The sequence below is a fragment of the Enhydra lutris genome, unplaced genomic scaffold (genome assembly GCF_002288905.1).
Source record: "Enhydra lutris kenyoni isolate GAN:26980312 unplaced genomic scaffold, ASM228890v2 scaffoldscaffold5, whole genome shotgun sequence".
Taxonomy (NCBI): Eukaryota; Metazoa; Chordata; class Mammalia; order Carnivora; family Mustelidae; genus Enhydra; species Enhydra lutris.
This window is the reverse complement of record NW_019154089.1, coordinates 35,737,128-35,763,874: the sequence shown is the minus strand read 5'-3', so window position 1 is coordinate 35,763,874 and position 26,747 is coordinate 35,737,128. Positions and strand designations below refer to the sequence as shown.

Sequence of the window (26,747 nt, the reverse complement as noted above, 5' to 3'; positions counted from 1 at the left end):
ATGGCCGCAGGTGTTCGAGGAAAAAGAGTGTCACGACAAGATCAAAAATGTTTTGTGAGGCAGCTAGACATTGCCCTGCCTTGCTTTTCCTTGTCAGCCATGCCAGATGCGGTTGATAGCAGGTTGTGAAGCTTGTCAGTCACGCCTTCTGTGTTCCCTGTTCCTAAAGGAACGAGTCTTCAAAGGGTCCTTTGCTTTGCTTTGGAATGTCCTCTGCTGTGAGGGAGAGGGCAGCAAGGTCAGTGGTTTGGAATAGAAATCTGGAAAGTGGATTTTCTTGTACATTTTGCGAGCCCAAGTCTCTACATCCTCTAACTTGTGACACCCTCAGTGCCCCCATTTCTCTAACTCAGAGGTTTAACATGTCACTGCTGGCATCTGTCCTTTTGGAGGTATGGAAACAGTCTCTGGGCATTAGAGTGGCAGTTTCCCCTGACCTACGTTTTGCATTCTTTGGACTGCTTGGCAGAGCTGTGATCTCAGACAAGGTCTGTTCTCCATTGTGCTGGGTGGGCATGATGCAGCTGCCGTGTGGCTGTGCCAAGGGGCAGAGAGCACCCCCAGTCCATGGGGACCCTGGAGGAGGAGTTCAGAGCACCAGCCTGGGTAGGAGTCCTGGGGCCCAGTCCTGCCTGCCCTCGCCCTCAGGACTTCCCTCTTCCACACGGGAAGCAGGGTATCTCCTCCAGCTCTGAGGAAATAACTTGCCTTTATTTATGTCTTGTAAAGATAGATGTGCTTTTGGGGAATCTTGAGGATAAAGCACTCTTTTTCTGAGGAGATTATAATTTATTTTGGCCATTAATGTTACTTTTTCCTGTGTTTTCTCTTCTCTCTCACTACTCTCATAGGTTCTGCCCCTTGAAAATAAAATGAAGGATCCCCAGAAATTTCCACTCATCCTGTACGTGGGAATGGCCATCATCACTGCCCTCTACATCAGTCTGGGGTGTCTGGGGTACCTGCAATTTGGAGATCGTATCCAAGGGAGCATAACCCTCAACCTACCCAGTTGCTGGTATGTGGGGGAGGATGGAAGCCTGGGAACACTGGGTGTTTTTGCTTTTGTTTTTTAATTAATGGGTCAGAATGTGGATTTTCCTCTACTTATACCTTAAATCAGCTCACTGCACTTGAGCCCACTGCTGTCACCCCTACCCCACCCCCAGGCCAGCACCATCCCTCCTTGGCTGCCCACTGACCCTTTTGACCATCTACTATCTCAGTCTCGCTCCTCCAGACCTGTTCTCGCATTACCTGTATGAGCCATCTCAGACTCAAGTCAGCTGTGCGTCCCCTTGTTGAGAGCCCTGAGGGACTTTCCTTTGCTCCTCTGATAGAGGCGAAACCTTTAAGGTACCTATCAGTCCCATTCCGCCCGTAGCCCTACCTGCACCTCACTCCTACTTGGCCAGGAAGACTTAGTCTAGGAGTCTTTTTTTTTTTTTTTTGAGAAACTTTTTCTGCTCTCTTACCCACAAATTCCCATCTAGGTCAGATACCCCTTCTTGTGGGATCCCATTCAGACCCTAGCCTAAATCTTATTCTGTAGTACTGTAACGGTCTGTTTACCCTAACTGTCATCACCCTACACAGTAAGCTCTGGGAAGGCAGGGCTCCAATGCACCCCAGCATGTGGCACAGTGTCTGGCACATGACTATCACCCAGGGGATGACTTTTGAATGAAAAGGAGGACTAAACATCTGAGCATCTTATGAACAAGGAGATGCTCTCAGGAGGCAACTGGCATTGAGATGACAGAGGCGGTCTGCCATGCCCAGCTCTGTGGCCTTGGGCACATCACAGCTGCTTACTGCCTCAGCTCCCACTTCTGGGAACTGGGAATAGTAATTTCTTCCTGCCAGGATTGTCACAAAGACCAAATGCTATGCATGAGAAAGCACTTTGTAATACTCTTCTGGTGCTCTCAGAAGGAGGACACTGCCCTAAGCTTACTTCTTTGTTTAGAGGAGGAATTCCTATGGAGGTGTACACCAAATGGGTTGGTTATAGGTGACTGATATGCCCTTCCTCCCTGAAAATCTGAGCCTGGAAGGGCCAAGTATCCCATCAGTTCACCTTAAACATTCCAAATAGGGAGAGGAGAGCAAACTGGCTAGGCTCCCAGCTTCTGCTGTGCCTCTCCCATGGCCGTCACTGGCTTGATGTGCAAGTGGAGGCCTGTCACCATGGATGAGGGCTTGTGGGGAGCCCTTCTGTATCTCACTTTTCTTGGCTCTTGGTTATTGTGTTGCAGGGCAACACTGAGACATACTGAAATGCTATCTAAAAAGGTAGCTGTCAGAGCATGTGGGTAGCTTAGCTGGGTGAACACCTGCCTTTAGCTCAGGTCATGATCTCAGCGTCCTGGGACTGAGCCCTGTGACAGGTGCCCTGCTCAGCGGGGAGTCTCCTTCTCCCTCTCCTTCTGCCCCTCCCCACCACTCATGCGTTCTCTCTCTCAAATAAATAAATCCTTTAAGAAAAATAAAAAGGTAGCTGTCACAGGGTGTGTCTGAAGCAACAGTTCTCTTGAAGGTTAGAAATTCGTTGTGGAGGGCTGCTGAGCAGACACCGAGAAGCTTGTTGAGTGCCCTGGGGATCAGAAGGACCTTTCAGGTTGGCCTGATTGACCTGCCTGTGCATGTTTTTAGAGCACCAGTCAGACATTGTGCAAGGACAGGTGGAGAAAATTGAGAAAAACATGTATTCAGCAGTACCGCTGGTGTTTAGCACAGGACACCCTAACCAGCAGGGGTCTGGGGACAAGATCTGTGGGGTGGCCAGCCAAGTGGTAGCCTTGCAATGGGCTCTTGTTTTCAGAAAGTATTTCTCTTTCACTCTGATGCCTGCTTTTAAATTTCCAAATGTTCCTGTCCTTTCAAGAGCCAGGTGGTGGCTTGGCATAACTGAAGATAAATGGATCAACAGGAACAGAAGCAGCCCACATAATCCGAAGCCATAGATAAGCACCTGTCTTCTTTCCTCTGATACTCCGAACCCAGCTACTCTAATCTTTCCACCTCCACTTGGGTGCAATTTATTTAGCCATCCCTGCAGGTGACTATCCTGCTTCCAGACTTCCTGGCACTCCAGAAGGCTTTGGTGTTGTACTGAGTTTAATTATAGAGCCACCAGCTGATTTTTCCAAAGCCTTTTTATTATCTATTCTGGGAGCAAGTAAGACCTTTTGTCCAACTCAGCCTCTCCCAGGGTATTCTCCTGTTTTTAGCATAAGAACATCTTCTAGGTATTAAGTTCAACCACAGACTATATACAATATAATTACCACTTTTAAATAGATTTCTGATGAGGTGGGGGAGGCCCATGTTCTTTGCTTCCTAATGCATGAGGGTCCTGTTTGAAGTGGAGCTTTGGTAAGGGGCAGAGTGGCTTTCCCTTTTTTTTTTTTTTTTTTTTAAAGATTTTATTTATTGGGCGCCTGGGTGGCTCAGTGGGTTAAGCCGCTGCCTTCGGCTCAGGTCATGATCTCAGGGTCCTGGGATCGAGTCCCGCGTCAGGTTCTCTGCTCGGCAGAGATCCTGCTTCCCTCTCTCTCTCTCTGCCTGCCTCTCCATCTACTTGTGATCTCTCTCTGTCAAATAAATAAATAAAATCTTTAAAAAAAAAAAAAAAAGATTTTATTTATTTATTTGAGAGACGGAGATCACAAGTAGGCAGAGAAGCAGGCAGAGAGAGAGGAGGAAGCAGGCTCCTTGCTAAGCAGAGAGCCCGATGCGGGGCTCGATCCCAGGACCCTGAGATCATGACCTGAGCCGAAGGTAGAGGCTTAACCCACTGAGCCACCCAGGCGCCCCAGTGGCTTTCCCTTTTAATGATCGTGTCAGATCCATTAGTACTTATGGATCAGATTTTTAAAAAATATTTTATTTATTTATTTGACAGAGACACAGCAAGAGAGGGAACACAAGCAGGGTGAGTGGGAGAGGGAGAAGCAGGCTTCCTGCTAATAAGCAGGGAGCCTGACACGAGGCTCGATCCCAGGACCCCAGGATCACAACCTGAGTGGAAGGCAGATACCTAACGACTGAGCCACCCAGGTGCCTCCAGACTTGTTTTTCTACTCTGCACAGTCCTAGGCTTGAGATAAGATAGAGATATCGGATGATGACATAATGGTCTCCCGGAGAAGCCGCATGTGAGGCCGCGGTAGGGAGACGGCCACAGTGGAGTGGAAAGATGGGATATATTCCTGCTTCTTGGCTGTGTGGTCACTGTCTGATTCTAGGGAGCACTGAATTGGAGGGGAAGGATATAAAAAACCCTGCTATATTTTAATCGTTTTAAGTTTTGAAAATGTATTTGTCCCTGGTAAAGATTCCAGATGTGCAAAGTGTATACAGAATATGTTTTTTCCATTTGCCTCCACGGAGTCCCTGGTGTTACAGTTCCCCATTTCAGAGGGAACCGTATTACCAGTTTCTTGTATTTCCTTTTGGAGATGTTTAGAGTATGTAAGAATGTCATATGTATGTGTGTGTGTGGGTTTCCCTTCTTTTTTCTTTTTTGGGGGGGGGACAATTTGTAGCACACTGTAGACACTGTTTCCTCACACGTTTTTCACTTAATAGTATATCATGAGCTAGTTCCATATCAGCACGTATAGTTCTGCCTCCTACTTTTTAACATCTAGGTGGGACACTAGGATTTATTGAACTAGTTCCCCACTGGTTAACATTTAAACTGTTTTCAGTCTTTCATACTTAAATAATGCTGCAGTGACATATTCTGAATGTCATTTTTTGTGCACATGTGCAAATATATCTGCAGGATAAATCCCTAGACATGAAATTGGTAGGTCCTGGGGCGCCTGGGTGGCTCAGTGGGTTGAACCTCTGCCCTCAGCTCAGGTCATGATCTCGGCGTCCTGGATCGAGCCCCACATCAGGCTCTCTGCTCAGCGGGGAGCCTGCTTCCCCCCCCTCTGCCTCTCTGCCTACTTTTGATCTCTCTCTGTCAAATAAATAAATAAAATCTTAAAAAATAAAAAAATTTAAAAAATTTAAAAAAAAAGAAATTGGTAGGTCCTAAGGACCATGTGCATTTTGATTCAGAGAGATACGGCCACTTCGCCATGAGACCGTTGTGCCCTCTCGCTGCTAGTGCACGTGGAAGCCGAGCAGGCTTTTGAATGTGTTTTGGCTCTGTTCCCAGGCTGTACCAGTCGGTCAAGCTGCTGTACTCTGTCGGCATCTTCTTCACCTACGCCCTCCAGTTCTACGTCCCGGCTGAGATCATCATCCCCTTCTTCGTGTCCCGTGTGCCCGAGCATTGGGAGCTGGTCGTAGACCTGTTTGTGCGCACCATGCTGGTCTGCATGACATGTGAGTAGAAGACAAGACACTTTGTTTGTTTGCTTTCCCAAAGGGCACCCAGTGCCCGGGGCTTTCTTGGGCGAGAGACTATTGGAATGACACAGTTGTAGTGTGTGAGCAGGAAAGTTGGCCTGCTGTCTCAGGTGCAGAGTTGAGGCCCAGCAAGGTGGTGAAGTGAATTGATTATATATATGTGCTCTAAAGGATGTGGGAGTGAGAAGAGTAGTTTATTTGTAGATACAGCATAAAATACTACGGCGATGGTCATAAGTCATAGCAAAGTTATAAAAGTACTATCCCATGTCCTTGCGAAAAATTAAGGTAGAAGTCTAAAGAGAGCCATTTCACTCATCTGCATGTGAGTGTGGGTTATTTGATGGAAGGTGCATGTTTGTGTTTTCAAATGATCATTTCCCAGTGTGACAGTCTGTTCCCTTAGATTTCATTTTGAGCCTCCATGATACTGCACTAGACATTTACCTACTGTGTTTCTTAGAAAATCTGTGTGGATTAACCTAGGTATTTGATTTTTTTACATTGTGTTTTATTCCTCCTCCCTGACTACACACCCAGGAGTGTGAGTTAAGAAGCAAGATGTTACTCTATTTGCGTTGGTTGAAACCAGTATAAATTTTAAAATAAAAATAAATTTTTTCTTTTCTTTTTTTTTTTTTTTTTTTTGGTAGCTTCTGTGACTTGATAGAATAGAGAACCCCTGGATAAATTGGTCTGTAATATCTAATTTAAATTTCTAGGAGATTTGCAACTTCTTTCCAGATCAAAGTGCTGGAATCTAGATTTCACTTTCTGACTATGTTTGGCTTTCTATTTTATTTTTAAAAACTGTATCATTTTGTGAGAAGAAATATATTGGTTTATTATATTGAGACTTCCCTGGGAACTTCTTAAATTATCCAGTCCAAGCCTCTATATTTAGAATAAACATAGGTCTCTGTGATTTTAAATTGAACCAGAATGGAGTGTTTTAGGGATAAATGATGTGAAAGTTGTCCAGCATTTGATCATAGTCTGGAAAATCAGAAGTGACTTTATGGGTTGGCTGCTAGAAAGAGGAGGGCGGTAGAGGTTGGACATGGGGAATAGACTAGTGCCTATTCCAGAATGGACCTCTTCAAGGAAACAGACGAGTGCCTATCCAAGAATGGGCTTCTTCCAGGAAAGATGGGCTTCCTCAGGGAGACACACTAGTGCCTGTCCCAGGTGGACCTCCTTGAGGGGATAGCCTAGTACCTATCCTAGAATGGACTTCTTCAAGGGACAGCCTAGTGCCTATCTCAGAAACAACCTCCTCAGGGAATAGACTAGTGCCTATCCTAAAAAGAACTGCTTTAGTGCCTATTCTGGAATGGACTTCCTCAAGGGAACAGCTTAGTGCCCATCCCAGAATGAACCTCCTTAAGGGGACAAGCTAATGCCCATCAGAGAAGGGCCTGCTCAGGGGAAGCAATAGTGCCCATCCCAGAATGACTTCTCAGTAGAACTAATATTGCTTATCCCAGAATGGACTTCTTCAAGAGAACAGACTAGTACCTAACATAGAATGGTCTTTCTCCAGAAAATAGCCTAGTGCCTATTCCAGGATGGACCTCGTCAGGGAACAGCCTAGTGCCTATCTCAGAATAGACCTCTTCAAGGGGACAGACTGGTGGCTATACCAGCTATAGGAACTGAATAGTGGCTGTAGTAACTGAATAGTGCCTATCCCAGAATGCATCTCCTCAAGGAACAGACTGGTACCCATCCCCAAATGAACTTCCTCAAGGGAACAGACTAATGCCTGTCCTGGAACAGATTTCTTCAAACCACTGCAATTCTCTTTCTCATTGTACTTCAGGGATGTGGGTGAAGCTGGTGTCCTGGATCTTTTTATGGAAGGAACTTCCTAGAGCTAAGAAACCAAATGCCTTCCCAGGACCTTCTGATTTAATGTTGGGCAGCATTCTATCTAAGGATTTGTTACAGGATGGGGCTGGGTAGGAGCCAGGCAGAGGGTGGACTCCTTGGATTTGCCAACTCCAGCAAGTTGATGGCAGCCGAGAATCTCACTTGTCCTTGTATGTAGCCTCTGTTTGGCAGACCTTCTGGCACTGTCTAGTCCAGCCTATAGGAAGAGCTTACTCAGCAGCTAATCCAATGCCCAGAATTACCCATAGGGCACTGTTGCCCCCGAGCAACTGAAAAGGAAAGAATGTGATATACCTTGCTTTTCCAGTAATTTGCCTTAATATGTGCTAAGGTACTCTGGACTTTGCCCCTATCTTCTGCCTGCAGCTCATGATGCGTTGACTCAGGTATATATATTTCTCTGTGAATGAGTCACCTCTAAATGTTGAAGAAACAGCTTTCCTATGTACACAGTGTTCGTGATGACAGTCTTCGGTGCTCCTGTTTTGGACTTCAAAGAGTGCTGGAAGAAAGGATGGGGGTAGTTCAGATAATTGGCTTTTTTCAAAGTGATTCTTCTAGAGAAGGTAGGTCTGTTTAGGTAAAATGTGCTCTAACTGCCTAGACACCAACTTCTGCCTGCCCGAATTGCTGGGGCAGTGACACTGGGCCTGATTCCTCTCCTGGCCCCATTTTCTTCTCAAGCCTGGTTTAGCCTCCAGTAACATATGTCTTGCTTCCTGCCAGGTTTCTTTCCACTGTGCCCCATAGGAGCCAGCAGTCTCTGATTCACAGATCTCATGCTTTCCTTAGATGTCTCTTGGTTTTTCCTTCGCTTTTCCTGACTCTGTCTGGGGGTTTCATCTCCCCTAGAGAGTGTGATGCTCAAAGGATACAAGCTGGTTTTGATCTTCAGGCTTACTCAGTTATTTTCTCCTTCTGTGATCTGTTGTGACTTAGCATTGCACGGTCAGCCTATTAAATGATGCAGCCTCTTCATCTGTGAGCACTTGGGCTTCTTTTACCTTCCCTGGAGACTTTCAAGTGATTGTGGGATTGAGGAGACGCATTTCACTATGACTCCAATTTAAATGTATTTATGTGAGTTTTTTTTTTCTGTACTTTCATATCTTTTCTGCATAAGGTTAATTGGTATATGATTTTAGGACTTTGCTAGAACTGATTGTTTTCAGTTATACCTGTAAATTTTAATAGCAGGTTGTTTTATTGCTATTTATGGTGTTTTCTTGTCCTTTTCCCCAAATTTTCCTCCTCTTCCTCACCCTCCATCTGCCACGGGGAGTAGGGAAATTTGGTCCAGACCCTTTCTTTTTTTCCATTTGTAACTCACCTTTCTCACCACTCTCCACCATTCCCCAAAGACTGCTGTGTCTACTTTCTGGTGCTTAATTTTAGACTGTTGGAGAGGAGGGCAAGGGGGAATACATGTGTCAGGGAACGGTGCTCATTTTGTTGTGACTGCATATGAACGGTATTTATTTCCAGCCCATATGTTTGCATTGCACTTAGCAGGTCACCTGTGTGCAGAGTTTGTGTAGGAGGAGAGGCTGGAAGAGGCTGGATTCAGGGGGAGTTCAGAGGTATAGGAAGAGTAGTTTCTTCTGGTTCCATGAAGCATTAACCTGTCCTTCAGGGCTTTGTGCTAATTCTCTGTGGCATTTGCCACGTGAAACATCTTACTTCAGTGAAGTACAAACATTTCAAAAACCTATTGTTGAAGATGTAATAACATAAAACCATATCAATTAAAAAGCTTGTTTGGACTGGAATGCATAGCTGTAGAACATTCCAAACAGCCAGACCCTATGAAGTATGAAGCTTCCAGGTCCACACAGAATAGCTTCTCAGCACTTTTGGCTTCTCACACTTCTCCATCCTGCAGCGGCAGAGACAAAGGGCAGCAGTGTTAATGAACTGTGCACTGTGGGCACCCCATGAACCCTCCCGAGCGAGGCCTCAGGTTCCTCAGCTGTAAGACATGCAGGCTATCTGGTTGCTAAGTCTTCTCTAAAGTCTAAACCGTGATTCTGCACAACTGCTTCGAGCCTGATTTTCAATTTCTACCAAAATATTGCTCAAGAAAGAAAATTAATGTAAAAACACTTCAAGAACATCTAGATCTGGGGTTATTGAGAAAGAAATTCTGAATATCCCACTGACTTAACAAAATGATTTTTTTTTTTTTTGTATTTTATCTTCTGTGTTACTCCTCATGGGTGCATGTTGCAATCATGGTATACACAGAACTCTGTCCTTTGCTTTTTATTTTATATTATATCATGAATATGTGTATCCTTCATGAACATTTCATGACCACATGATATTCTATTCTATTGGTGCATTGTATTCACTAAGCTACTCCTTTAGTGTTGGACATGGAGGTGGTTTTTCTTGCTTTTGTACTTTTTAATTTATATTCCCACTAAGTGAGATTATATATTGTGTTCAAGACTGTTGTTAATTTTTAAGGTAGATTTCTAGACATTTTAGAATAACACAGGTAGGCTTCACCAGCATCAATCACAATGAAACAGCAGAAAGAGCTTCCGGGCACAGGACTGTAGGTGTCCAGTGTATTTCTGTAAGTGTATGTTTGTTCTCTTAAGTGCTTTGTCTTCTCTAGTGCATAAGTCAGCTTTTCTGTTGCCGGTCTAAAACCACAGGCTCCGGAATCCCAATGAGTTCCTTCTCTGAACGTGGTCATTTGCCTCGTGTTACCTCAGCAGTTAAAAGATCGTATTTTTAGTGTCTCTTAACCCAAAGGGAAGGTGTTTTGTAACACCATTGGGGCCCTCTTGACTAATCACGTGGGCTGTCTGAGTTGTCCTCAGTCCCCCGTTGCTGTACATGCCACAGCCAGGCTGCTGAAGGGGGTGGTAACTTGCCATGTGGGAGTGTGCTATCTTCCTCTTTGTGTGGTGTGTTCTTGTGAGGGAACAGGGAGAAAGCAGGGGCAGATATTCCTGGTTGGCTGCTTCCTCAGGTCTCTACCTTCTTTCTCTTTCTAGAGGGCTTTAACTCAGAGTAAAGACATTTAATGCTAGAAGAGGTTTTGGTTGCTCCCACATCTTTCCTAAGTACCTGATTCCTGTCTCTGGAATTAGCTAAAACTCATTTGCCACAATTTGCATGGGGGCAAAACAGGTACCCCTGCTATTTGAACCCTTGGGGCTACTTGTACTAATTTGGTTGGCTCCTCTTGTCTTCCTCTTCCCGCAGCATGTTAGTGGGAGCCTCCCAATTCTTGCCTTCTCCCTAGCCCTCCCCCATTATCTTTCTCCAGTGTCAGACTTTATTTGGGGTTCAGTTGTGTTGTCTGGTCCAGCTAGGACAGGAAGTCGGCTTTCCCTTTGTAGCCCTGTGATACTGGCTTTAAGAGAAGAGAAAAGTTTAGCCGCTTTTAAAAGATATTTTTGCTAAGAAAGCTTATCTTGTATGTCCTTTGTAGCAAAAACAAGGACAAGTTTTTAGATTGCTTTTAAAATGTCATGATGAAGTGGAACATCTCTAATCTGAGAGAAGATTCTGATCACACAAGCCTCTGTTGCTGTTTCCACTTAATTCTTATCATAGAGTTGAGCACATCTGACCTCACTTAAGTCATATCATGAAGTACCATCTGTCCTTCAGGTTAATGTGAGGGAGGGAGGGGGATGGTGGACTCAGAGCCAGGAGGGCCTGGGCGGGTCATCCAACTTCTCTCCTCCTTCAGCTCGTTGTTTCTGATAAAGGTCTCCCTTCTCTTTTTGAGTGGGCTAGAGCATTCATGAAGACCAGGGGCTGGCACTGGAAGAATAACTCACTTCAGTGGCATAAAACCAGGCAGGCTGAAAGCTGTGTTTTTGGCACAACCATGTGTCCTAGGAGAGGAATCCCTCTGCTCTGCTCTGCCACCGTTGAGCGGTGCATGGTGCTTCCCAGTTGACAGTGAGTTAAGGGACATATCCCAGAATACGTTCCTAGGTGACTAAACCAGCATTGTGCAGTTCCTTAACATTTCAAAGCTGGGTGAGACTTCAGTGGCCATCCAGTGTTAGTACAGTCACCTGACCTCATGGGTAACCGAGCTGAGGCTCTGAATCGTGAGCTCACTCATGCTAGGACTGGTGGTTGCATTAGCTCACATATATGAAGCATTCATTGTGCACTTAGTACTCTAAGTTCTTTATGTGAGTGATCTCATGTGACCATCCCTATTCAGCAGTAGGTTAAGTAGCTGGCTGGTTAGTGGTAGAGCTGAGACTGGAGCCCAAGTTCTGAGTCCAAAGCCTACGCTCTTAACTACCTTCCTGTACCAGCCTCTCCTAGGGCTCGGTGCTGATTGCTGCCTTGGTGCTATTGCCACCCCACTTGAATTGGTGCCATGGGAGCCATCACTGTGAAGCTGACATTAGGCAGACGCAGACCCAGATCCCAGAGAGGGCAGGTGTCCTTTTCTGGGTCACATGGCAGACCAACTCTTGAGTGTTTGGTTGTCCATGATGAGAAAGCCATTTTGTCATCAGTTTTCTATATTCTTAAATTTCCTCCAAATTCAACCCTGAAGATCTAAGGGATATCACCAACTCTATTTAGAAAGGGCTAAGGGCTGAAGCAGACTATGTTTAACTTGGAGGGCAAGTTAAAAGCCTCTACTTTTTGTGGACTTTCTGAAGGCTTCAGAACAGTGAAGGTGGTAATGGATACTTGCCATTATGGTCAGATGCTAGAATAAGCATTGCCCCCAGGCTATAAAACTGTGGCAGAGGCAGATCTGAGACTCAGCATCCTTGTATTCCCTTTTGTTGTCAGGCTTCAAAACCCTTGTCTTACTTCCTTTACAAAGCAGAAAGAGGTCAGGGCTGATTGTATACCAATTCCCTGCTGAATGATTGCCATTAATACTCTATGAGTATTAACGGTTAATATTCTGTGTTAACAGCTAATACTCTGTGAGTATTAATGCAGCATTTGACTCCTCCCGTTCTTCTGCTCATCAGCCAGCTTCCCTCTTTTCTCTCCTGTGGGTATCATTTTGCATTTTCTTAATCATCAGCTGTGATGTGACTGTACCAGGGACTTGACGTCATGGATTCTAGTCTCAGGTCTGTCACTTTCTGTCATTTAACCTCTCTGGAGATAATCATAATGTTGTAAAGTTATGTACCCATGGACCTGAGGCAGAGTCAGCCAATGAGTGGCTGCTTCACAATGCCGTCTACCAGACACTAGATGTTCTGCCGTGATGGAAATGTCCTGGGTCTTTACTGCCCAGGACCATAGCCATTAGGCACAGGTGGCTGTTAAGTCCTTGCAAGGTGGCCAGTGTGAGTGAGGAACTGAATTCATTTAAGTTGATATAGCTTCAGAGTAAACGTGAGACAGGAGATGAATCTATCCCTCCCTTGGTAAATCTTGGATCCACATGCCTCTCCTCTTACTGAGGGGAGTGCCGTTCCATTTTAAAAGCAAGCGCTTCTCATAAAACCTGGCTTCTAAACGCAACCCTGTCCTTTTGTCTGTAGCTCAGCCAAAGAAACAGTGATCAGTGCAGGAATAAAATTGACCTGAGGGTAAGACTGGCTGCCTTTGACTGAGGTGTTCTGGAAATCTCACCACTGTGGTGCCTTCCTCAGAACGACTTGGCTACATTTGCTTTATGAAATGGAGTTGGAACGGAAGCCCCCACATAAGATGTACCTGATGGAAATCAGTGAGGTCGGGGGTGTCTTCCAGATCCCAGTCTCAAAGCTAAGGACCTCCAGTTGAAGCCTGCAGGGAAGACAGTTCATCAAAATATATTTGATTACTAGTGAGCTAATGATGCACTTTTCATGGACAACAATATGTATACTAGCAATGATTATATGAACTATATTAGGAGCCTGTTGTATGCCAGGTCTTGTGTGAAGTGCCTGTGTCAAGTCATTTCATCATCATGATATCTCTGTGACACAGGTGCCATTTGTATCCTCATTTTGCCAACAAGAAAACCAGGGAATAAATAGGGGCTGTAACTCCCCCCATTGTCACTCAGGCAGAGACAGAATTGAAACACAAGAGCCTAATTCCAGAGCCCATAATCCTCCATAAACCTGTGAAACATTGGCCTTCAGTTCTCCCCCACTCCCCCAGTGGGAAGCTGAGTCAGATGGGAATGGTGGGATCGGTGGGCACTGGAGTAAGTGCAGTCAGGGAAGCCTCCTCCCCATCGTGGGATGGGATTTCCTAGTGCAGCCAGCCGTTCTTCACCACTTCCACCTCCCTCACAGACCCACCTGCCTAAATTTCAGGCGTGGGAGCCACTAGCTTCTCCTGGAACAGGCTTGGAGTCATTGTGGGGGGCCTGGCTCCTCAAGTCAGCCTGCACACTGAAGTGCTTCTACTTGCCCTGCAGGAGAATGCTCTGTGAAATGGGATTTATCGTGATATCATTCCAGAAGGATGGCTTTTTCCCCCCTATTCTGTTCCATATCAGTTAAGTGGAGATGTTTGTGTTGGAGGTACTGTCAGTGTTAGGAAAATGACCAATCGCTCCGAAATAGGCCACCTCCCTTTCTGCTCCAGCCTCTCTTCTCTGGTAGGGACCACACAGCCCTGGAATGTAATTTTGTTCCTTTGCTTCAGAAAGATGGAAGTCATGTCCTGTGGCAGGAAAAGCTGAAAGCCAGGAGATCTGGGTTCCAGTCCCCGTTCTGCCACCTGGCAGGGAGAACCAGGTTGTTCCACACCTGTAGGCATTTGTTTTCTCATCTGTGGAATGAGAGATTGGACTGGATAATGTGTGAGTTTCTGCAGAGTTTTCCATTAGAGAAGAAGGACACTTGCTAAATTTGCTCAACGGTGAGGAGGTCTCTTCCAGCTCTGGGCAGTCTTGAACAGGCATGTCCTCTCTCCTGCAGGCATCTTGGCCATCCTCATCCCCCGCCTGGACCTGGTCATCTCTCTGGTGGGGTCCGTGAGCAGCAGTGCGCTGGCCCTCATCATTCCGCCCCTCCTGGAGATCACCACCTACTACTCGGAGGGCATGAGCCCCCTCACCATCGCCAAGGACGCCCTGATCAGCATCCTGGGCTTCGTGGGCTTTGTGGTGGGGACATATGAGGCCCTCTACGAGCTGATCCAGCCCAGCAATGCTCCCATCGTCATCAACTCTACTGGTGCCTTTGTATAGCAATTTGTATTCATTCCCTGTAGCTGCCCACCTCGCCCACCCTGTGTGTTCCCCAGCACCTGGCCCTAGAGTCTCAGGTAGGGGCCAGGCTCTGGGGAAAGGCAAGATTGCTGTCGGGGAGCCCCTCCACCTGACACCTCAGTATCTGGGCCAGGTGGGGCCGAGGGCAGGAGAGAGAGTGGGTAGTGGATATACAGAGGTCACTCTTAGTGGCCGTGCCATCCTGTTCATTTGTACTTAATTTAACCCAGAACTTTTCAACTTTTTTCCCTCTTGATGTCTCTTCCCTTACCTGCCCCCCCTTCTGACCCACCTCACCCCAATTATTCCTGTTGCACAGCTCACTTTATTTAAAAATCTTAGCACCTCCCACCTCATGTTTTCTCCTTCCCAGGCCCAGGCTTGGATTAAATGAGTGGGAACCCCTACTCCTTATAAGGCTGGGCCTATCTCTTTCTCAGACCTCTCCCAAATATTTTACCTCAGTATCCTCCTACCTATTCAAGTCTCCAGGGGGTGTCTGGACCTACCTAGTAGTTTAAAACCAGGCCCCAAAGCTGGAGCTTTTAATCTTTACTCTCTCTGGGTTGTGACCATCGGCAACACCGTGTCCAATTTCCTCACTTGGGTCACAGTGTTATGTTCTTAGTTGCTTTAGCTTCTGGAAGATACCAAGTGCTGCCTAAATTGAAAATATTTATATTTTATTTAAAATCAGCTTTTGTTTGTAGACTCTGTCTCTAGATCTGGGGTTATTGTGACTTGTTCTTTCCTCAGTAAACTTTTGCTAGGCTTCTTCTGCTGAAAAGAAACTTGCTCCAGGAAATGTGTGCTTAGGTCCTCAGCACTCTTGGCTGAGTACCCCAAAGGTTTTAATCAGGATCATCTCAATGCGTACCTCTGTGGGGAGGCGTGCACTCTGCCTCCCACTGACCAGCCTGATTTCATATTGAGGAGATACGAAGGACTCAGGATATGTTTGCCAACGCACAAGGCCAAGGAAAGGATGGCCGAGTGGGATGTGCTTCTGTCCCCAGGAGGCTTCTAAAATGGTCACTTTGTGCATTCAGGCCTGTTTTTCAGCCTCCGTTCCTGACAGGCACAGGGCATGGTAGCATTCAGTTGCCAGCATGTCAGGAAGACACTCACACTTTGCCGTGTTTGAGGAGATGAGGCCAGTGTGCACAGAGCATGGAATTAAGTTCAGAGAGTTAAGAAGCAGCTGGTCGGACACTATGTGTGGTGCTTGGTTGTTTACAATCAAAGGGGGCAGGGCAGAAGCAGTGCCCCGTCCCGAGCTGCCTCCATGACCTAGACTTCTAAAGGGAACCACTTGGTAGGGACTTCGGTCCCCTGTGTTCTAAACACTAATTGTGACCCCCTCCCTCCCCTGCATGCCTCAGGGTTGGCTCACCTCAAGGTCAGCCTTCAGATTTGGGAACAAACTGCAGAGCAAGCAGAGAAAGGTGCATTGCCTTGCTTTTGGCTGCCTCTTCTCCCCTCTTGGTGTGAGAACTATTTCAGGAGGGCATTCATTCTCTACCCCCTGAGCTGTGTGTGTGTGTGTGTGTGTGTGTGTGTGTGTGTTCATACACGGAATAGAGATGCACTCTCCTCCACCCCATCCCCAAGCTCTTGCCTCCTTAGAGATGCATTCATCCTGCAAGTTAGAGAGCAGCACAACTTCATCAGGGGTCTTTTTTTTTCTGTGTTTTCGCCAAAGCTTGTAAGAGCTGTGACCCTCCCCCCAACCCTGGCCCTAGCTTTTTCTTTCTCTTCTTTTCCAAAGCCACATTGTCATTCAGTGATTCCCAACCTACTAATAATTTATTAACCTGGGAGACGTGATCACTTGTGACTTGGTCTCCCTTAGGAGAATGATACTTTTCACCCACCCTTTCTGTGGTCACCAGCAAGTGCTTATATGACCAAGGCTCTACCTGGAGGTGGCAGCTAACCTGCCCTATGAAGCCTCAGGCCTAGAAGTTACCGAAGTGGGTTCAAGGATTGTCCCCTTCTGTGTGCAAGCCCCAGGCTCCAGCCATCTTTCCACAGCAGTCCTGAGAGTTGTTTACAGTGAGAAGGCGTGTGCCAGGAGAAGGATCAGATGTGTATCCCACAACATCTGTGGTGGAGGCTTCTGTAACTCGGGGAGCTGCTAGAGGCTGTCCTTTCCACAGGGTAGTAAGACTAGACCTGAGGACTGGGAAGTACAAAACTGTGGTCCCCTGGCCCCTGGGTCTTTGCAAAATGCAAATTATTGCTTCAGAGTCCCTGGCCTGGGAAATGTGATGTGTAGGAGAGATGGCACTAGCTTTGGGGCTTCTGGAAGCTAATTTGGCATGGCCTTCTCCCAGTTTGTTCTTTTTCCTGAGCTCCTGCCGCTTCAGAAGACCTAGGCAGGGTGGATCCTGTCAGTGGGCCTTTCCGATTGTGCACTTAGGTGTCAAGTAAAGGGTCTGCCAGAAGGTGAAAGTGAGAGGAAGCCCTTTTTCTTCTCAGACCTCTGGGCCAGCTCAGGGAAGCTTACTCTTCTGCCCACAAGGCTTCTTCAGTCAGGGAGCCTGCCCTGGTTTCTCCCCACTGCTCATTAGGAACCAACTGTCCAGCTTCTGCTTGTGCCCTGCTCTGATGCCTTGTGAAAAGGTCCCAGCATAAACAGAAGTCTCATCAAGGAACAACAGAGCAAGGTTCTCTGGAGTGTGAGGCTGCATCTGTGGGACCTAAGGCAAAACGTGGGATTTTTTTGGCCCTATACTGTTAGGCCTATGTCTTTCCCCCAGGCTCCTCAGTGCAGCCTCAGATTTCCATTAGCCCTGAGGTAGCTTCTCCAAGCCCCTTGTTCCTGCCTATAAATGCTGCTGTAAGGAGGTTTCCAACTCTCTGTTGGCAACATATCTCCCCTTCCATGTAGGCATTTGCTGGGAAGAGCATGATCTGGCATCTTCTGTTTACTTTTCCTAGAAGTTGTCACCATTTACAAATGTCATTATTTATATTGTGCTGCTGTCCAACCGCTAGGAGTCCTTCAGCTGCACAGATGCTGGCCAGACATATGTGAATGTGTGCTGGGTCTTAGCTCAGTACCTGCAGCTCCCACCCTCCTGCTCTGCCACTCACCTCTCCAGCCAAGTTCATTGGCTGGTGCTCACTACTTACTCTACCCCCATGAAGGTACAGTTTGCCATGTTTTCAGTTGTCTTAAAGTGATGATCCCAGAAAGGAGCATTAGGAAATCTGTGCCCCTTCCCTGTTCTCCTGGCTTTTTTTTTCTTCTCAAATGTCTCCCTTCCTAAATTGTAGAATATCATCTCTGTTTGACACTACATAGTCACCTCATGATTTTTGGAAGTGCAAAATCTCACTTTATGTCTGTTTACAGCTCTCTCTATTCACTCATTACTCACAGCCAAGGGGTTCTTATCCATGGGTTTTATTGTGTAGCTGATCAGATATTAAGGCAGGCCCCAGCATCGGCCCTGATCAGAACACGAAGCTACTTCCTGACAGCAGAGACACAAAGAGCCAGTGGCACAATGTGATTAGGGAGTCGGCTCCAAGTCTGCCTTAGAATTCAATTTTCCAGAGTACATTACAAATCTCTAAGACCATTAGGGGAAAAGGAGAGGGTGGTTTGTCTTTGAAATCACGGTCAATACTTTTAGACAATTTAATTAGTCCTGCTCTTTGCAAGGCTGTTTTCTCTGACAGCATCAGCTTGTGGTATTTCTTCCCTGTTCTTTGTACCACTGGGCCATTCTCAGGCCAGGGTATGTAAGTGGTGCTGATATGTGGTTATCAGAGCGGGGAGTGGGGGACGCGGGTGGAGGGTGCCTGTTTTAAGCCATGTTCTTTTGTTAAATCAAAGTGATGGTGGGGAAGCTGTTTTGTTTTAGTGAACAATAAAACTATGTAACTCTCTTGTAAACCATGACAATGAATGTGGTAATAAGAGGGATACCATCCCCAGGTCTTGGTAACCAGACAGTACTGCATATATTATCCTGTGTATATGCCTTCATGAGTGTCTGTTTCTCGCATGGTATGTGTGTAGAAATGTAGACAATGCAGGAGCTCACAGAAGAATTTGTTTTGGGTTCTGCACGTGGATCATGTGTTAAACTTTTCTTTTATCTGTAAATGAGTTTTATTTTTTATTTTTGAGAGGTTGCGGTCTGCATCTTGTTTTTGCCTTTTGTTCTTTTTAAGTATCACTTAGATCTCTTTACTAGATCTTAGTAGGTGAAAATGTTTGTAGTTTTGTGTCACAGAGTTCATCTGGGGAAGTAGTGCAAACAACAGAACCACCTATGAAATTGAGAATTCCCTAGAAAGGGGCCAGGTAGTTGTTTTTCTGTTAGACAATCCTGCTTTTCTTGAAAACTTGAGAAGGAACTCTCAGCCCTATCTGTGGGTGTCAGATGACCGTACTTGACAGAGATGATGGTTAGTTTCACATGTTAACATGGCTGGGCTCTAATGTTGAACACTAATAAGTGTTTGACTAATTAGTCAAACACTAATCTAAGTGTTGCTCTGAAGTTATTTTGTGGATGTGTGGCTGATGTCTACGATCAGTTGCCTTTAAATAAAAATTTATCCTCAAAGTGTGGGTGGGCCACATCCAATCAGTTGAAGGGCCTTAAGAGGAAAACAAGTTTCAGTGAGGAAGAAGAAATTCTCCCTCAAGACTGCAGCATCAGCTCCTGTACAAGAGTTGCCAGCCTGCTGGCCTGCCCTATAAATCTTGGACTTGCCAGCCCTGACCATCACATAAGCCAATTCTTGAAATCCCACCCCCTCCATGCATGTGTATGTATTTGAAGTACGGAGATTGATTTCGGGACAGTGGAAGAGATGATTTCTGTCACTCCTGTCCTGTTGTCACATTAAGAGGGAAAACAAGACCACCTGAGCCACCCCTTAGGTGATCTGAAAGCCAATCATGGGTGGCTACTGAATTAGACTCATAGAAAAGCAGAGGCCTTGAGGCACACTACTGAAGTACAGCACTCTACAGAGAGAGGAAGGCAGGGAATGTATTATGACTACTTTTGACTATCACTCTTATTTCTGCAACTGGGGGAGGGGGTGTCATAGGGATTCAGTAACTGTTCCAAGTTATCAACCAGTAAGTGGCAGAATTAGGATTCACACTGTAGCAAGCCCTGTGATTCCAGAACCCAAGCGCTTCCCAAAGGCACGGACTGACTCCGCCTCTTTGTTATAGTCTCAGGAGGGAGGTCTGCCTTTAGGGATTATTGTGAGGGTTTTAGAGAATGTTCTAAATTTCCTGGCATGAAAGCTTATGAAGCATTTTCTGAAATATTAGCCAAATTGAAGAAAACCAAGACCCAGAAGCAGTTTTACTTGTTTTGTGGTTTTACATCCATTCATTATAGTCCTATCTCGCTCACTTCCTTTGTGGAGAGCATTCAAAACTTTAGATTGTTCGCCTCTTCACATGTTTGTTCCTGCTCATGTTTACACTTAATGGCTATAACCCTTCCTTTCAGATAACAAGGGCCCTCAAGGTAAGCCCACTGCACTGCTGGAGGCCTGAGTTGAGTGACAGTGGACTGAGTTTGGGCCCTAAACTTAGGGCTCTTTGCTAAAGAGTCTTGCTTCCTCAGACTCTGCCCGTTGCAGACATATGCAAGAAACTGTGTATCTTTAACTGGTGCACTTTAGTAGACCCTTGGTCATTGGTCTCCCCCACCATTTTGGGAGAAAAGGTTGGAGTATAAGCTACATGTAATAAAATTCACCTGTTTCTTAAGGGTACAGTTTGATGAGTTTTGACAAATGCGTGTGACTACCATTTCCATCAAGATATGGAATGTTTGTTTTACCCAGAAAGTTCCCTTGTGCTCCTTTGTAGTCAAGTCCATCCCCATGCCCACTTGGCCCTTGGCAACCATGGATCTGATTTTTCTGTCTCTTGTTTTGCCTTTTCTAGAATGTCATATAAATGTGATCGTTAAGTATAGAGTCCTTTCTATCTGACTTTTTTGACTTAGCATAATGCTTTCTATATTCACTTGTATCGTGCCTTGTATCATTAGATTTATTTCTTTTTATTGCCAAATAATACTCCATTGTATGGATAAACCATAATTTGTTTATTCATTCACCGATTGTTGGACGTTTGGGTTGCTTCCAGTTTTTGGCTATGATGAATAAAACTGCTATAAATATTCATGTATAGACCTTTGTGGAGACATAATGTTTTCATTTCTCTAGGGTAAAATACCTAGGAGAGGAATCGTGGGTTTGTATGTAAGTGTATACTAACTTTATAAGAAATTGGGAAATTGTTTTTCCAGAGTAACTCTGCTATTTTGGATTCCTACCAACAATTTTAAAAAGCTCCGGTTGTTCCAAATGCTCACCAATAATTCATATTATGGTCTTTTACATTTTAGCCAGCTTAGTGGGTATATCGTAGTATGTCTTTGTGGTTTTAATTTGCATTTGCCTAATGACTAGTGATGTCCCGCACCTTTTCCTGACTTATTTGCCATTGGCCTGTCTTCTTTAGTGATGTTTTTTAAAATTTAGCCTTCTTAAAAATCTTAAAGCTTTTTGTCTTGAAGTAAGTATGGATTCACAGGTGCAAAGAAATGTCTGGGGAAGTCCAGCTCACCCTTCATCCCGTCTCCCTCAATGCTAAAATTTTTTTATATAGCTATAGTACATGACCCAAATCGGGAAACTGACATTGGCACAATATATAGAGCTCATTCAGTTTCTCCAGTCACATGTGCGTGTGTGTGTGTGTATGTATGTGTGTTTGCATGTGTGGATGTAAGCAATTTTACCATATGTGTAGCTTCCACCACCCCAGTCAAGATGCTTATCTGTCCCATCACCACAAGACTCCTTCATGCTGCCCCTATAGAGACATGCTCCCCTCCTGCGCTCCCCTGACATCTCCAACCCTTGACAACCACTAATCCGTTCTTCCTCTCCACCATTATGCTACTTCACAAATGTCATATAAATTGAATTACACAGTATGTATCCTTCTGAGATTGGTTTCTTTCACTTAGTATAATTTCCTTGACGATCACTGAAGTTGTTACCTATATTAATAGTTTGTCTCTTTTTACTGCAAAGTCATATTCCATGGTATGGATGTACCACGGTTGGTTTAACCATTCACCCACGGTAAGAAATCTGCTTCATTTCCGGGTCTGGCTATGAATAAAGCTGCTATGAATATTCATTCGGGTACAAGTTCCTGCATGAAAATAAGTTTTTTTTTTTTTTATTTCTGTGGGATATATATCCAAGAGTGCAATTGCTGAGTTGTATGTAAGCCCATTTTTAGTTTTAAAAGGAATTTCCAAACCAGTTTCCAGAGCGGCCATGCCATTTGACATTTCTACCAGCAAAGTGTGAATGACCTAGTTTCTCCTTATCCTTGTCAGCATTTAGTATTGTCCTTATTTTTTATTTTAGCCATTTGTCAGATCTTGTAAATGTTTTGTTGGATGTTTACCTAAGTATTTCGTTTTCTTTGGAGCAATTGTAAATGGTAATGTGTTTTTAATTTCAATTTCCATGTGTTCATTGGTAGGCTGTAAAAATGCAACTGATTTTGCATGTTAATCTTGTATCCTACAGCCTGCCTCTACTTAGTAGTTCTATGAGTTTTTGTCTAGATTTCTTGGGATGTTCTGTGTAGACAGTCATGTTCTCATATAGAGAGAGTTGTATTTCCTTTTTTTCCCATCCTGTATACTTTTTTTTCTTACTGCAGTGGCTAGAACTTCTACCACTATGTTATAAAAGAGAGTTGGTGACAGTAAACATTCTAGTCTTGTCTCTGATCTTACAGAGAGGACATTCAGTCTTTCACCCTTAAGTATGATGCAAGCTTCAAGATTTTTATGGAAGTTCCCCTCTATTTCTGTACTGAGAGATTTTTTTTAAAAGATTTTATTTATTTATTTGTCAGAGAGACAGAGAGAGCACAGGCAGGCGGAGTGGCAGGCAGAGGCAGAGGGAGAAGCAGGCTCCCTGCGGAGCAAGGAGCCTGATGTGGGACTAGATCCCAGGATGCTGGGATCATGACCTGAGCCGAAGACAGCCGCTTAACTGACTGAGCCACCAAGGCGTCCCCTGAGAGATTTTTTTAAAATCATAACTAGGTGAATTTTGTCCAGTTTTCTTCTTTATCAATTGACATGATCTTACAGTTTTTCTTTTTTCACTCATTGATATGGTGGATTAAATTGATTGATTTATCAATGTTGGACCAGTCTTGCTTACCTGGATTAAATCCTACTTAATTATGGTGTGTTATTCTTTTTAACTATTGTTGGATTATCTACTGTTTTGTTCTCACCTTGATATTTACTCTGACAAATGTTGACTCCAGAATGGTGCCTTTTTGTAAATGAGCAAAACCATGAGCCATAACTGCTATTCTTGGCCTAAGTGTACTTTTGCTTCACGCCAGGTTCCCAGCTGCTATAGTGCTGCATAAAGCCTACGTGAGTTTCCTCAGGACAGTTTCTCAACTTTGGTATTATGTACATTTTGGGTGAATAATTCTTTGTTGTGGAGAATGTCCCGTGCATTGTAGGATGTTTAGCAACCTCCCTGGTCTCTAGCCACTAAATGCCAGTTGTGGTAATCCAAAGTGTCTCTAGACATTATCAAAGGTAGCCTTGTGTGGGGCTTGGGGAGTGGAACTCATCCCCCTCCCCTGTTGAGAACTACTGCCTTGATACATTTAAGCTCCTTCTCACCCCTAGCTGGAGGGATGTATTTTTTATCTTGGCCATGGAACAAAGGTAAGTGTGTGGTTATGGATACTACAAAAAGATCTGCCTTTTTAATAGTAGCAATAAAATATATAACATCTTTTGAGCCTTTACTATGCCAATTATGATAAGCACGTTACCTATGTTATCTAGTACTCATGTCCAATGAGGGAAGGCACAGAAAATATTCCCATTACACAGACTGAGGCTTAACCGAGAACACACATTTTCTTTTTTTTTCTTTTTTTAAAATAAAGATTTTATTTATTTATCTGAGGGAGAGAGAGAGCATGAGAAGAGGGAGGCTCAGAGAGAGAAGCAGACTCCCTGCCAGGCAGGGAGCCTGATGTGGGACTTGATCCCGAGACTCCAGGATCATGACCTGAGCCAAAGGAAGTCGCTTAACCGACAGAGCCACCCAGGTGCCCTGAAAGCACACATTTTCTAAGTGGTGGGGCCAGGTCTGTCTGACTCCAAACCTCGTACTGCCCCTAAGATCTGTCTCCCTGCCACTAACTCTGTCACTCACAACCCTCAGTGGACAGGGAACATTTCCAGGCCCCAGTCTGGATGCCTGAGTCCTCCCATACTCCAACCCCACATAAAAGGACTACCCACCATTGCCCAAATATGTAAAACCTCTCGGCCTTTGCTTTGGGCTTTTCCCTTAACCTGGCTGGCCCTTCTCTCTGCACTAAATATGAAGCTCTATTTTAAGATCCAGCTCAGATGGCTGCTCCTCTTTAAAACCTTCCCTGGCTATGTCAGTCATAATTTATGGCTCCCCCTTCTCTGGTTGGCCTCATCTCTACTGATGCTAGAGAGCTGTGACTACTTGGCTACTCCCTCCTTGGGCTGCTTGAGGCACTGATCGGATTGGGCTTGAAATCCCAGTGCTTGTCTGTGGGGTCTAACTGTGTATCTGGAATCAGCTGGTTACTAAACTCAGTGGGGTTTCCTTTAGTAGGGAACAGAGTGTGGCCTCTAAGAAATTGGCATCTCGCTATATATACTTTTAATTTTGTATCAATGTAATCAAGTACTTTCCTTGGTTGGACCCTGTAGATTTGTTGAGGAATCTTAAGAAAATTCTAAAGGCTTGTCTTTTCCCAGCTGGGTTCTTGAGAAAGTTTCTGCTCTTTACTCAGTGAGACCTCCTGTGCCTATTGTCAAGACAGAGCTAGCAGAGGCTGCTCGAGGTCTTCCAAAGTCTGGCCTTCAACACTGAAGTGTGGGTTGTCATTCAGCAGCTGGGCCCACATGCCCTCGTAGGCTGGCATTCACCAGTTCACCATGGGATATTAGGATGGGCCAGCTGTTCTATACCAAATTAGCCATGGGCCTTGGGCAAATCACTCCATATCTCCAAGCATTATATACTGTCATATTTTTCTCCTTTTATCTTTTAGAATCTCCATAATCTTCAGCCCAAAAGAGAATGGTTTTCCTCCCCAAGGCCTTGGGCTCTTCCCTTCTTCACCCAGATACCCATTTTGAGGTCCTAGCCATGGCCTAAGTCATGTGTCCCCTCCACAGCACTGCTCCAATTTCTGGAAGATACATTGGCTTTCTCTGTTACCCATGGTAAACCCCACATGATGGTGTGGTTGTGCAGACCTCCTCCACAGCCCTCTGAATGAGCAGGCTCACAACTCCTTTGCTGTTGTCCAGTGAATTCCAGCTGCCCTCCCACCCTGGATGTGATTGTGAGTCCTCACTTACCTCATGGGGTTTTTATGAGGAGTAAATGAGACAAGATCTGTCAAGTGCTTGCACAGTACTTGCCATATAGCAAGTGCCAGTGAAATGAAGATGATTATGGTGAACTGTAAAAATGCACAGCCCGGAAGTCAGGAAACCTGCATCTCTGCCTTTCTTTTCCACTGTTACACTGTGTAAGACTCAGGACGTTTGGAATTAGAGCCCCAAAGACTTGAGATGGGAGAATTTCCCTGAAAACCTTTAGGTCTGTCGCAGCTCAGTAGGCTGAATTTTGATTCCAGAGTGCCCTCTGATGGTTGACATGTGAAAGTGCAGGCTCAGGAAGACAAAAGGGAAGGAGGGGCCTATTGTGGAAAGCCTGGCTGGGTGGAAAGAGGCTCCCCCTTCCTGAAGGAAAGCAAGCTGTGTTGTAGGGGGGATAACCAGGCTGGGTACAGACCTGAATGTGGGTCTTATCTCTGTGAAGTTCTACCTGCAGGACCTCAGACAAACCCTTCTCTGTGGGACTTGGGACGACGAACATCAGAAATGGACAGTCATTTTGAAAGTCTGAATGTTTGTGTGTTTTCATGTGTTCTAGAAAAATACAGTAACTTTCGAGTTCTTTAGCGTATGGGTATGTCATTTTAGGGTGAACAAAGATATTTTTTAAAAATTGGAATGCACTAAAAGAAAATTAAGTAAATAATGATACAGGTGGTATTAGAACAAAAGTCGCAACAGTGGTAAGCAAAACAACAGAAGTCTGGGCAACACTGGACTAGTTTATATGTGATTTCCTGCACGGTTCTGATAAGTTAATCTTATCTACATACTATCTGGTATTATTTCCTAGTATAATGGTCACTGTTTATTGTTTATGCTTCTAAACAATAGGAAGCCAATTCATACCTGCCCGAGGCCACAGTGGTATGTGTGCTGTGGTGCTTCTCATGGATGTGCCTTCCCTCCCCACCTGCACCAGGAATTCAACAGCAGGAACTGGCTCTCTGGTCTCGGTGTCACCTGCAAGGCCTGGGTCACAGTTGCCCAGTGATATTCACATCCACTTGGGAGTGAGCTGTGGAGCAGCAGCAGCCACAGGCTGGCTCTGGGAGGGAGGGAGGGCTGGCTTCCCAAGGCCTGAGCTGTAAAGCTCACTCCTCCTATCCAGTGCAATGTAGTGGGGAGGGTGCTGGCCAGCGTCAGCAGTCCTGAAGCCTTGTCCCAGGCCATTCATTCACGGGCTTATCAGCGGGCTTGTCCACTAACTGCGGGCAGTTGTTTTGGAATTAGAGGTGTTTTCCCGAAGAGTGGTCTGGGCCCTGCCCACAGAGGTTCTGATTTTCTGTCTGGCTTTGGGGCTCACAGAGCTATATTTTAGCCATTTTGCTGGATTTGGGAATCCCAGTGCTTGATGACCTCGAGGGTGGGTCCCTCCTGGCCCCCAAATTCCATGAACCTCAGCTTAGCAATGCCCATAGGCCCTAGTGCCCTTCCCCTGACCTAACCCCAAACAGGATAAGTGACATACAAAATAACCATAAAAAAATTTTATTATTTTTTAAAAAAACAACAACAACAAATGGCCAGTGAAACTGTGCATCCTGTCAGTCACACATACAGTTACACACACAGCTACCAGCCACTCCAATGAATACGCCTTCACCCACACAGCTCCCTCTCTGTAAGCGGCAACCCTGTGGGTGAGAGTGTCTATTGCTCTTCCTTTTCACTTCTTTCTCCAGAAACAACACAATTGAAAAGTCAATGGACCGGAGAAAGGGATTGATGGGGCAGGAATGGCAAGGCCACCAGAATTCTCCATCCCTGCCACTCCTGGCTACATACTCTCT

General features: G+C 45.2%; 1 protein-coding gene across 1 annotated transcript in view; it reads left to right on the top strand.

The window, feature by feature from the left end:
* The window catches only part of LOC111140876 (solute carrier family 36 member 1), a 34,855-nt gene extending 19,251 nt beyond the window's left edge, over positions 1-15,604 (top strand). The window contains exons 8-10 of the mRNA XM_022493114.1: positions 852-1,018; positions 5,177-5,346; positions 14,145-15,604. Of these exons, the coding sequence (XP_022348822.1) occupies positions 852-1,018; positions 5,177-5,346; positions 14,145-14,416 (609 nt within the window). The 3' untranslated portion in view covers positions 14,417-15,604. The remainder of the gene's footprint in view (positions 1-851; positions 1,019-5,176; positions 5,347-14,144) is intronic.
* Positions 15,605-26,747: the final 11,143 nt, after the last annotated feature.